Source organism: Panthera onca, chromosome A1 (genome assembly GCF_046562875.1).
Source record: "Panthera onca isolate mPanOnc1 chromosome A1, mPanOnc1 haplotype 2, whole genome shotgun sequence".
Lineage (NCBI taxonomy): Eukaryota > Metazoa > Chordata > Mammalia > Carnivora > Felidae > Panthera > Panthera onca.
In genome coordinates this window covers 215,347,841-215,361,132 of record NC_138339.1, presented here as the reverse complement: position 1 = coordinate 215,361,132, position 13,292 = coordinate 215,347,841, and the positions used below count along the sequence as shown (strand labels likewise).

Sequence of the window (13,292 nt, the reverse complement as noted above, 5' to 3'; positions counted from 1 at the left end):
TTTTAATGTTTACTTATTTTTGAGAGAGAGAGAGACTGGGGTGAGCAGGGGAGGAGCAGAGAGAGAGAGGGAGATACAAAATCCGAAGGAGGCTCCAGGCTCTGAGCTGTCAGCACAGAGCCTGATGTGGGGCGTGAACTCACGAACTGCAAGATCATGACCTGAGCCAAAGTCAGACACTTAACCGACTGTGCCACCCAGGTGCCTCTGCAGTTAATTTTTAAATATTCATATAATATAATAAGCCATGATGGTTATTAGCAAATTAAATCTTAAAAGCAAGAGGCAGGGGAGACTGGGTGGCTCAGCTGGTGAAGCATCCAACTCTTGATTTCAGCTCAGGTCATGATCTCACAGTTTGTGAGATCAAACCTCACGTCAGGCTCTGAGCTGACAGCATGGAGCTTGGGATTCAAGCTGCTTGGGATTCTCACTCATTCTCTCGCTCGCTCGCTCTCTCTCTCTGCCCCATGCACACGTGTGTGCACTCTCTCTCATTCTCTCTCTCTCCAAAACAAAAAACAAAACAAAACAAAACAAAAAAACACCAAGAGTTAGATTTTGTGCACCACCTACTCTAATTTTGATGTTGGTTTTGTGAAAAATTCATTGTAAAGCTGGTGCTCATCCTGGCACACGTGAACCATAAAGGCACAGCCACTGCGAATCTGCAAGAAACAAACACACATCACCTACAGTTAAAGACACACAATGATTCCAGCACTTAGGAATAAAGCAAGTATCTTATTTGCAATGTGATTATGCATATATATTCATAAAAGTTATGCAAGAACAGAAAATGGTTGGTTTCCAAAGATTTACTCCCGAACATAAACATGGCTCATTTTTATTTTCTTTTGTCTTCTAAACTTTTGACAATGAAAATTACTTTTCTAGTTGAAAAGGGGGTATTTAATAAAAGAATCTTTATATATCTTTCTATAGTATGAATTAAAGTCACAAAACAAAAAAGCATTCTGCAGCAAAAGTGAAAACAAAATAGTCAGTATAAATCCACAAACTGTGATACTTCATCTTTAAAGGAATACTCGTTTGTGAATCTTCATTCTTCAAAAAATACATCAAAATGAGAATATTTTGACAAGTTGACTGCTAATGACTACACCAGATTTCTCTTAACTGAAAGAAAAATTCTCTAAGTTTGTTGATATGGGAACCAAAACTTATTTACCCACTTGTAGCTTCTAGAATACAAAAACATCTCAGAGGAAGGTTTAAACACCAAACAAAACTAGGAGAAACTTACCAAGGCACAATGATCTCTGTTGTTCTGGCTGGTTAACTCTGTTACAGTACAGGTGATACTAGGGCCTAAAAGAAGCTCCCGCTGGTCAAGGTAACACTGATGGATGTCATTCAGCAGTTGCTGGTATCTGATGAAAAGCAGATGGGATTGGCATACAAACTTCTGAGTTCAGGTATGCAAATTAAATCTGATCTTAAATCCCAGAAGTGGTTTCCAAACCCCTAAAGCTGTAAGGTCACTTCTCATTTGCCCACATTAAATACTACAAATATTTATGTATAAAAAGAAAAAACAAACCGTAATGAACTGTGGTTCAAAAGCTAGAACTTTTAAAGAAAGATTTATCTCCCAAGAGTAGAGAAAGATCTTACATCTATTGAAATTAAAAGCAAATTCTGCTTGGTGCGCCTGGGTGGCTTAGTCGGTTAAGCATCCAACTTCGGCTCAGGTCATGATCTCATGGTTCATGAGTTCAAGCCCCGCATTCGGCTCTTTGCTGACAGTGAGGAGCCTGCCTGGGATTCTCTCTCTCCCTCTCTCTCTTTCTGCCCACCCCCCTCTCATAATAAATAAACAAACTTAAAAAAAGAAAAGAAAAGAAAATCCTGCTATGGGAAAAAGAGATGCCTTGCAAACTCACTAAGACACATCTACAACCTTATTCCCCCAAATAAGTAATGTGCTGCAAGGTTTACATAGCATGCAAGGTAACTGCTCAGAAAATATGAAGGACATAATAAACTTGGAAAAAGAGCACATCAAGAAGAAGGTCATTTGGAAAGTAAAGAAATTCTAGGTACTCACTCAGGTATTTTTTCAGATCGCTGTTCTATTTGTTCAATGATAGTCTACAAAATAAAAATATATTAAAAATACATTTGTTTTAGTTATACTTTTAATTACTTCCTCATTTTAACAAATACAGGCTAATGTCAGGAAATCTGTAAATTCAAAAACGCTGAAATATAAAAATCACCTATAATACCACAAAATAACCACATTTAATATTTTAGGATATTCTTTCAGTTTTTTGTATAATATAGTTTCTATATATTTCTTTAAAAAAAACTAGAATTATATATTCAGCTTTATAATCTGCTTTCAAAAAATTAACACTTCAAAACATCATCCTACTCAACAATCAGATGAAAATGTACGGAAAGCCTTAGATAGTGCCTGGTATCTAGTAAACAATCAACGTTCACAGCCCCCACGGCAAACGTACCATAAATCCAACATTCTGTTCGACATCTACATTGTATCCTGAGAAGAAAAGCCCAGTGGTTAGGAGTGAAACTAGAGGGTCTGGGCGCCAGCTGCCCAAGAGTCCTCTGAGTCCAGGAGAGCTGGCTCCCGTCTCTTGACTTTCCACCTCCCACCGGGTAAAGCTGCTACAATAACAGTAAGTACTTCCCAGTCGGGGACGCCCAACACTGGCTCCAAAGAGATACTTTTAGGGGCTTTTGCTCCATTCTCCTAAAACGTTTCTGGGAAAGGAACTGATTTATATCCCTATCAGCAGAATTGTCTGCCTGACCAAATCCTCAAAAGCACTGACTGTGACACGTTAATCTGCCATTTTCTTGACCAAAAAAAATGCCAGCTAACCTTAAACTGCACGTATTCTCCACGGAGGCTATACAAGCACTCATATTTATTAATCGTTTGCATTTTCTTTGAGTAATCTGGCCACTTACAGTAGATATTTATCTTTCTGACTGACTTACAAGCACTCTTAGTATATTGAAAATATTAACCCTCTCACACTTATTTGTTGGAAACATTCTAGTTTCTGTTTTTCTGTGGCTGTTTAAAATTCAGAAAATTTAATTTTTTTTAATGTTTATTGTTGAGAGAGAGACGGAACACAAGTTGGAGAGGGGCAGAGAGAGAGGGAGACACAGAATCTGAAGCAGGCTCCAGGCTCTGAGCTGTCAGCACAGAGCCCGAAACAGGGCTCGAACTCACAAACCATTCATGCTCGAACTCACAAACCATTCATGACCTGAGCCAAAGTCAGACACTTAACCAATTGAGCCACCCAGGTGCCCCTGGAAAGTGTAATTTTTATATCACAAATCTTTTACTCCATAATTTTTTCCTGGTAATTTCTGCTAGTTATTTTTTTTCTGCTTATTTTTACATTTAACTCTTTGGTTTACTGATAGTGTATTTTGGTAATGTTATAAAATGAAGACCTGACTTCTTTTTCCCCAAATACTTAGCAAATCTTCCCAATACTATGTAGAAAACTAGAACCCTTCCTCTTTAAGAAATTTATATACTAAGTTCTAGAATTTTCCATTCCAGTGATCCACTGATGAACTCTTGAATCAGTATCACTGTATTTTTCAAATTTTCCTTGTCTAATTAGTCTTGCTTATTTAGTATACCAAATGAATTTAAGCATTATCCAAAAAGAAATTCCATTAGAATTTTTGCTAACATTACATTTGACTAATAAATTATATTAGGAGGAACTGACATTTAAAAAATTAAGTCTCCTGAACCAGGAACAAGATAAGTTACTATTTATTCAGTCTTTTATGATTTTCTGTCCAGTTTTGCCATTTTCTTCCTCCTTGTATTTCCATTAAGGTTATTTGTAGATAAATATTCTATGCTGTCACTAGTATGTCAGGACTCCATCGCATGTATTAATTGGTTACCATTAGTAAATGGCAAGCAGAAAGGCCACTGAGGATTATAAAATCATTTTATATTCACCTACCCCACTGAGCTATATATCACACCTATCTATACCATTTCTTTTCTAATCAAATTTTTACCACTGGTATTCGACTACTAAGCAAAAGCAACCAATCAGGCACAATCTAAACCTCTTACCATCAATGAACCACCCTTCTCCTGTATCTTCTATAAATAAGACCAAGTTTCTCTTATTTCAAAAAACAAAAAACCCCTTTCAACTAACTCTGGGAGGGAAACAAGAAAGGGATTGAGTCAGTCAGCAAAAGTAGACTACTCTTTCTAATATCTTCACAAGGAACAGGAAAAAGATACATGTACCAGCTGGTCAACTGTATCTTGGCTATGTTATTAAATATGTAAATACTGACACACAGACCTACTTTCTACACCCTCCATTTCTAATCACTCTATCAAGGCAAATATTTAGCACATAAGTACCAGCCACTGTGCTAAGGAGAATAAGTAAGGCACATGTTCCCAACCTCAAGATTGGGAACAGCTTAATCAACACCTATTTCTCATGGACTAGTGCAAAATCTTCTTTGTTGATCAGGCCTCCCTGTCTCAAATCTTGCTTCGCCATAATCCGTCTTCGAAGAGCATCCTTAAGCTAAAGAAATGGCAAATCTGACCAAATCATTCTCCTGTCTAAAATACTTCACCAGGGGGGCCTGGGCGGCTCAGCTGGTCAAGCGTCTGACTTCAGCTCACAGGCCATGGGTTTGAGCCGCGAATCATGCTCTGAGCTGACAGTGCAGAGCCTACTTGAGGTTCTCTCTCTCTCCCTCTCTCTGCCCTCCCCTCACTTGCACACATTCCCGTCCTCTCTCGCTCTCTCCCAAAATAAACAAACTTGAAAAAAATAAAATACTCCACTAGCTCTCCGCTTGTCCTGAATTGGCATGACACGTGACGCCCCTTGTGAAACGATCTCTACCATCTTTCCTGTCTTTTTTTCCCCATCACACGTTACCAACGTCCTGTGTTCTGGTCACAAGTTACAGGCAGCTCTGCCAAAATAAGTGTGGCTACAACCATCCCTCTACATGCCGTCTTCTCTGCATGAAGCACCCTTACCAATCCCCTCAAGCCCGCTATAAATCTGTGCTCCTTTCGGTCAAATATCACTTTCACCTAGAAACCTTCCCTGAGCATCACGGGAAGAGCTAAGTGTCTCCTGTTCTGTGCTCTTAAGGCACCTCTAAGGTACGCTACTGTAATGTGGAAAGACAGTGCCTACCTTTCATTTGTATTCATTTTCCTGGTATAAGCAAAAGGTCTAACGTACAGCAGAGCCTCAAAGGGCTGGCTAAATAAACTTCATAGCAATATCCTATTTACGTCAATAGACTTACTCTGACTTTGGGAGCAGCAGCTCGAAATTTCACATAAAATAATGTGAAGGCATTGTCTGCATTGGGTACAGATGCAGGATCCTAGAGACACGGGGAAGGGCAGGGAAGGAAGATAATTAGCAACAAATAATCATTCCGAAAATATGACACCAACCATTTTAAATGGCTACCGCTGGGCCTGTATACCAACCAAAAGCTTACAGAGAAAAATCTCAAAGACAGATTAAATATTAGTATTATTGCTACAAATGAGACATGCTTGGGTGGAACTGTCATCTCCTTCCTCTTCATAACTAAAATTTACCCTATGCTGCATGAATTTGGGTGGTAAACAGACCTGAATTCAGATTCATACTCAGTCACTTACTGACAGCAGGATAATGGCCACATCACTGGATCTCTCGAAGATTCAGAGCAACCATTAAATGCAGATTAGTCATAAAGGTGTTATGCAGCTCAACAGTAAGGCATTGGTACATTGTAGGTACTAGCACTGATTAGGTATTCATTTCCTAAACTTATTCAAAATCTTACAAAACAGAAAAATTATATAGTCTGGCCTTCATGTCAGCTACGAATAATATGGACAGTAAAACACAACCCGAAAATCAGAGGCTTTGAACTAAAAGTTCAAGAAGATATTTCATGTGCTTTGAAAAGTAAGCTTAAAACATAAAATGCATAGTCTTTATGATTTTATTTTCTTATATGTTCAGTGAGCATCTTAGCTAGCTGCACTCTTAATTTTCTAACCTAACTCTCTGCTCATTTTCCACCTAGCATCTACTATGACCTGTAATTTGTTTGTTTGTTTCCTTCTTCGCTGATTATTTCTTCTGAATTATCCATGAGGGCAGGGACCTCGCTGGTTCCTTCTCACTATTGTACAGTTCCCAGTACAATACCAACCACTGAGAAGGCTCTCAATGAAAATACATTTGTTAAACACAGAAAATTAAATTATCTACCGTATGTAAAAAAAAAAAAAAAAAAGACTCAAAGTATCCATCATATGTAATCCTACCCCTAAGACAGAACTAGTTTTATCATTTTGCTGTATTTCCTTCCAATATTTTCATGAAGATAAAATGTTTTAAGTGACAAATGGTTCGAACCTTATTGTTTACCAATAGTAATGAGTACTTCTCACATTATTAAACATTCTTTGAAAATAAGATTCTGATGAACAGATATAATACAGCCATTTTTTTCTATTCTAAATAAAACTGTGATGCGTAGTCCTATTTAACAAAATGTTAAAAAAAAAAAAAGTTTCTAGAGGTACTAAGTACTAACCTTACATTTAAGATTATGGAAGGTAAATGAATGAATAAGAAAAGAAAAAGAAAAGAAAGGAACGACCTCACCAGTTAACTCACCCTTTTCAATAACTGACTGGTGAGGTTCTGTAGCGTGTTCACAGTGTATGTCTTCATGAGGTGCAAGGCTTTCGAAAGACACTGCTTAAACTTCAGCAAATATACAGGATAATCTTTAAAATGTGGCTATAAAGGAAAGGGAAAGATTTACAAAGAGGAAACAAACACTGGCCCAGCCAACTACGAAAACAAACCTGTCCTGAAAGTAAAGCTATATATGATGTTCAAAAGGTCTTATATAGACTGTAAGCTTGACGAAGACGAATACGGGCTTCTCCCCTAATTCCCCTTCAACCAAAAGTTCACTTTATGTCACTTCACTTTTACAAAAGACCTACAATAGTACCCGTTTTTGTTAACCAAAAGAAATCCAATGAGGATTTTCACTTTTATGAAATGGTAACTTGCTTCTTCACTTTAGGACATTTTGATTTACAAAAGGTTTCATAGGAACATTCTGCTTTCAGATAGTGGGGAAAACCTGTACAGCTATAAATCCTTGGGGGATACGAGGAGGGTGATGAAATCAAAGGGCCTGTTCCTTTATTTCCTCCCAAGTAACACTTCCTGTTTCCAAAGAAGTATCTAGAACACCAGGAAGTCAAAAGCCTAAAAATCACCCATCCTTTTAGGTGGCTATACCTGTGTCAGCCAGGATCCCTTTCTGTTCCAGAGGTTGCCTCAGCAGCTGAAAGTACTTTTTTTACATCACTACTGACAATGACTAAGAATTTGCTACAGTTTTTCTTCAAGTATATTACAGATACCCTGTTTCCCTTCAGAAGAAATACTTTATAACATAGGAAGTAATATAATGTGAATGTTAAGATTTCTTAAAAACATACAGGAACAGGGGCGCCTGGATAGCTCAGTTAGTTAAACACCCAACTCTTGATTTTGGCTTAGGTCATGATCTCACAGTTCGTGAGTTCAAGTCCTGTGTCAGGCTCCATGCTGACAGCTCAGAGCCTGTTTGGGACCTTCTCTCTCCCTCTCTCTCCCTGCCCCCTTTCCTGCTTGTGCAGGCACACACACGCATGCACTTGCACTCTCTCTCAAAAATAAATAAATATACTTTAAAAAAAATACAAAAATATCATGACTTACATGAGATGAGATATATGTTATACAGTCATCTAACTTGGCCAGCATAGGTATAAATCCTTCACTATTAACAGACAATGTAGGAGAATTCAGTTTCTTTAAGGAAAAAAAAATTTTTTTTAATTCACAAAAAATATTCAGGCAAAAGTTGAAAATTATGTATTAGAATTAGCATACTTCCCTTTAGACTATAAGTTATACTAATGTCTTTACATTTTAAGAATCATCAAAGTATCCTCAAATATAGCCCATGTGTAATAATAAAGAAAGGACAAAAAAGTAATAGTGATTTAATTTAGTTTATTCCTAATGAGCTTTAAGGGGCTCTTCATAAATTTGCAAATATTTACATTACTGCATCGTACAATGTTATATTAACACATCAAGTACCTAGACTTCTCATTTTCTAGTACAACATACACAAATTTCCTACTTTCAAATAGTGGCGATTTTTTCAAGGTTAAAGGATTAACTAGCAGTCATACTATGTTTAGCAGTCATACTATGAAAGTAAAACAATATATAAGCAAAATATAAGTAAACGTTTAATGATTAAATATATACAAATAGTATAAACACAAGTAATATATATAATGTTTAATACTTAACATATAAAACTATACATTAAGACATGAAACTATTTTACATACATGTTTTATATAAATATGAAAATGTAAATAAAGAAGTGTATGCAAAATATAAGTAAAACCAGTCAACTATTTTTTATCTTGATAGCTTAACAATGAACAATTTCCCCTTGCATTCCATTATTAACTGGTTACTAGTTTTCTATCTCTGTAGTAAACCATAATAATTATAATTAATTTAATACTTTTAGTCATTTATATGTAGTAATTATGATTAATTTATGAGCCGGGAAGACATAGGAATGTAATTTACACAGCAGTCTTAATTGAGACTATTACTTTGATATACAAGCATGCGTTATAAGGACTATACTCCAAACTAAACAGGAGATTATTTTAAAAAATATTTTGATTGCTAAGAGTAGCACAACCACAGCAAGATTTAAAATTTAATACTTCCTCTCACAATCTTTTCAGCTCACAAATAAAGATACTGTATTTGTGGTAACAGACAAAGGGATTTTAATAACAGTAATACAACTTAAGAGGAACTACTGTTTAAATCACATTTGAAAAAATCTGAACTGGTAATGATACCTACATGGGGTACAAGTAGGGATATCTATCTGCAAGCAAACTATTAAGTTAAAATATCACTCAAGTCAATTTATAAATTTAATGATTATATTCAGAAAGGAAAATACAAATAAAGTCACTAACTTTACAAAAAGTAAAAAAAAAAAAAAAAAAACCATGCTTACTGTGTTAATAGTTTCCAATTCATTAAAATAGGAAAGCTTTTGTTGAATGTTTTCTGCCAGATCAACAAGTTCCGACTTGCATTTTTTAAAAGAAAAAAATCAGTATAAGAACGTAAGAATCAACACTCCAGTCTCAAAATTACATTGAATACATTTATACCAGACATACAGGTTTATTTTAGACATAAGATTTTAGACTAATGCTCAAAGATTTCTACAATCGTGGACAAATTAAGTGATGATTATTACAGCAACTTACATATCTTTTATAAAATAATAAATAATTCCCTTTTAAAAACACACAAAATATACAGAGAAGACTCAGATAAAGTGACTTACATGTTCTATCTTTAGATCATGAGTTTAAGTACAATCTAGATCAGTTCATCCTTTCATAAACCCCACCATTACTATAATCACTTTGCTTATTTGAAAAGTGTCAATCAAGAGTGGACGGGGCAAACTAATGTATCGTCTTCATTCTGAAACTGTACTGAGACTTAACAGCTCAAAACATAGGCTTGCCTTGCCACATTCATGTGAGCTTATTTAGAATACAAACAAGCTGGCAATGTCATAATGTGCATGCTTAGCACAAGGCCTCATATAGAGCAGAGTTCAATACATACTTGGAGAAATTAAAGAGATCAGAATTAAATTCTATCCATCTATTTAAAAATAAAACGTTAAGTATAATCACTAGCCCTCTCCCCTACTCCAAATTACCTGTTCTTTTAGGAGCTGTTCACAGGCTTCATGTAGCGTTCCTGTCTTATTGGACACAAAAAGATACTGTTTCTGCAATGATTCCAGATGCTGAAGAGCACTGTTTACATCATTCAATATAGCATCACACTGCTCCTGAAACCCAGACAAGTAATCCCTCATCTGTCTAGAAAACAGAACCAAAAGGGGATTGGCAATAATATTTTCCCCCAATAAGCAGAGTCAATAAACAACAAAGTCTCATTTTTCCCCAAATGCTTGAATCTCAGGAGAAGAGTCGACCTACTCACTGAAGTTTATTATATTCAGAAAGGTGTCAAAAATTATGTTAACACCTTTTCCAAAACTTAAGAGGAAAAAAAATCACTGAAACAATGAGCAACAAAAGGAATCAGCCTTAAAGCCACAAGCTGGCTTTTCACATTTAAGGCAATAAATCGCCGACTCAACTTTCAAAGACTGGGACACTGGGGCCAACCCGGGGTATTAAGTAGGTCAATCTCTCAGGTCACTTAATGTCTTTGAGAGACGGTGTGATGTCATGGAAAGAATTTTGGACTTGGAATCAGAAGACCTGAGTCACTGAGTCATATTAGGAAAGTCACTTAGTATTTTCAGGCTTCAGTTTGCACATTTGTAAAATAGGAATAATATAATACCTTTCTTCACATAACTGCTATAAAGATTAACTGAAATCACACATCAAAGAGCCTAACACATTACCTAGCAGTAACAGTCACTTAATAAATGATAAATAAATGCAATTATTCAATCCACAGTCCCCAAATCAGCTCGACACTATGCACCATCATTTCCCCTATGCTATCAACATACACAAACAGAACAACATAGTTACACCCAATCTAGGTGGGCATCCCCAAAATCTCTTGGGTCACTACTTCGAAAGAAAAGCAATAAACATCTCTTAGAGTTCCTGTAAAATTCCCACTTGAACTCAAACCTTCCTAGAGTTCTCTAAAAACCAATGTGTGCACCTCCTAACCTATTAATTATGATACAACTATTTGTTTAAATCACACAACTTATCTCAAGCTCTTCTTAAAGAAAATGTTGCTGTTGGAGTTTTCTTTGTATCTTAATTTCGTTTAAAGATACAGATTATGAAATGCCGCAGATGACTGTGATCTAAAAGTTAGGGGACACCTGGGTGGCTCAGTTAAGTGCCTGACTTCGGCTCAGGTCATGATCTCACGGTCAGTGAGTTCCAGTCCCATATCGGGCTCTGTGCTGACAGCTGAGAGCCTGGAGCCTGCTTCAGATTCTGTGTCTCCCAATCTCTCTCACCCTCCCCCACTCATGCTCTGTCTCTCTCCATCTCTCAAAAATGAATAAACGTTAAAAAAAAAAAAAAACTTAAAGTTAGGTTAGCCAACAAACTCAAGAGCCACATACCTATATTTAGTTTCTTCATCCTGATCCATCTGAGTTTGTAGCTTTGCAAACCATGAGAAAAACTAGAAAAATAAAGAGTATTACATTGTCAACAAAACTAAAACAGACAAAATGGAAAGTGGCTACAGGCTAAACAGCAAGTCAAAAGGGTAGACACTACCTAAGTCTTACTGTTTGTGGTTCAGACATTAATAATTATTTTTAAGCCAGGAGATGATCATTTAATTCCATAGGCAATATCTACATGCTAGCAAAGCAAAGGATATTAAAATCATTGGCCACATCCAGAGTCAAACAAAGATAAGGGTTAAAGGTACAGTATATAAAAAATATATATTCTTTCCTAAGAGGCTAATGCCTATTTGCTACATTGCTAAATTTGAATAGGTAACATAGGGCTTTGGATCAGTGTTAATATTAATGTTATCTAATAAGGATTATAAAAATATAACTTTGAAATAATATAACAGAGTGACTTAACAACATGGGACTTCTGTATTAGCTAAACCTGGGTTTGGATTCTAGCCCTACCATCTAAGTCGTGAAAAATATCTATTATTAAAAAGAGGTGGAGGGCACAGTCTATTAAGCATCCAACTTTGGCTCCGGTCACAATTTCAAGGTTTGTGAGTTCAAGCCCTGCGTCAGGCTCCACTCTGACAGGACAGAGCCTGCTTGGGATTCTCTCTCTCTACCTCTCTCTCCACCCCTCCCCCAATTGTGCTTTCTCTCTCTCTCAAACTTTAAAAAATAAAATAAAATAAATAAAAAGAGCTAAAGATTGACCTTATACAAGCATGAAGGATAAAAATGTTTTATAGCTTGATCATTGTGGGAGTTAAATTTGTCAAAACTCATCAAACTATATACTTAAAATGGATATATTTTATATTGTGTAAATTATAACTCAATATACAAGTTTTTCAAAAAATTTACAGAAAAATACGCGGGTACAAATTTAGCCCAGATTTTTTTTTTTTTTCCAAATAGTCCAAACAAGTTCACAGACATGGTGCAAGGTTATGCTCCACAATTCTCAAGTTGGATCTGAAGTCAAGGGTATGCTTCATTCTCTCCAGATTATTAGGCTTGCCAAGTGCCTTAGCTATCATTCACTGAACTCTGACTGTGTGCCTGCCAAACACTGTATGCATTATCTAATTTTCAGAAAAATCCCATGAGATAGGTATATAATCATCCTTGTTTTGCAGATTCGAAAACTAAAGGCCTCAGAGGATAAGTGATTTGCCTAAACTCACAAAGATGGTAAGTGATGGAGAAGGTGACTTTCAGATCCAGGCTGGCCTAACTCAAGAGGTGGAGCTCTTTTTCACTTTGCCACACTGCCTCGACTTCCTAGATCTGCAATTCAGCAGGCTTGCTTTTTGTTTTCCTTGGTAAATGCCTCAGCTCTGATTTTTATACAGCAGAAAGAAGACGGAAAAAAGTGACGGAAGAAACTGCTATATATTCAGGTTTATGATTAGGAATAAATAGCCATCAGGGGAAGACTGATTACACATGCAAATTTTAAAAAATAACTGTAAGGGGTTCACCTAAAGAGAATCTTTAGGTTCTTAAAAAAGAAATTACCTAGCAACAAGCAGAGGGGGGTGTATGTGTGTGCACGTGCGTGTATGTGCACACACACATGCGTGCTAGGGAGACCCACTGACATAAGCAGACACTGGGGGAGGCCAAAAGTGCATGAAACATTAAAACCTTAATGATGAGCTATCAACATCCAAAGTTGGAATATCATATCTTTATCTGTATCACAAATACAATTGGGCAACAGGTTTATTTAAAACACTCACAGAGGTATCTGGGTGGCTCAGTCAGTTGAGCGTACGACTTCGGCTCAGGTCACGATCTCACAATTTGGGAGTTAAAGCCCCACACCGGGCTCACTGCTCTCAGTGCAGAGCCCACTTCAGAACCCCTGTCCCCCTCTCTCCCTGCCCCTCCCTTGCTTGTTTTCCCTCTCC

General features: G+C 36.6%; 1 protein-coding gene across 3 annotated transcripts in view; it reads right to left on the bottom strand.

Annotated features, from left to right (window-relative positions):
- Positions 1 to 13,292, bottom strand: part of COG3 (component of oligomeric golgi complex 3) — a 71,351-nt gene that overhangs the window by 48,777 nt on the left and 9,282 nt on the right. For all 3 annotated transcript variants that reach the window (XM_078433468.1, XM_060637149.2, XM_060637148.2), the window contains exons 3-11: positions 11,305 to 11,366; positions 9,892 to 10,057; positions 9,166 to 9,240; positions 7,821 to 7,913; positions 6,714 to 6,839; positions 5,335 to 5,415; positions 2,072 to 2,115; positions 1,268 to 1,394; positions 577 to 668 (exon numbers count right to left, since the gene is read on the bottom strand). In XM_078433468.1, coding sequence (XP_078289594.1) covers positions 577 to 668; positions 1,268 to 1,394; positions 2,072 to 2,115; positions 5,335 to 5,415; positions 6,714 to 6,839; positions 7,821 to 7,913; positions 9,166 to 9,240; positions 9,892 to 10,057; positions 11,305 to 11,366 — 866 coding nt within the window. The remainder of the gene's footprint in view (positions 1 to 576; positions 669 to 1,267; positions 1,395 to 2,071; positions 2,116 to 5,334; positions 5,416 to 6,713; positions 6,840 to 7,820; positions 7,914 to 9,165; positions 9,241 to 9,891; positions 10,058 to 11,304; positions 11,367 to 13,292) is intronic.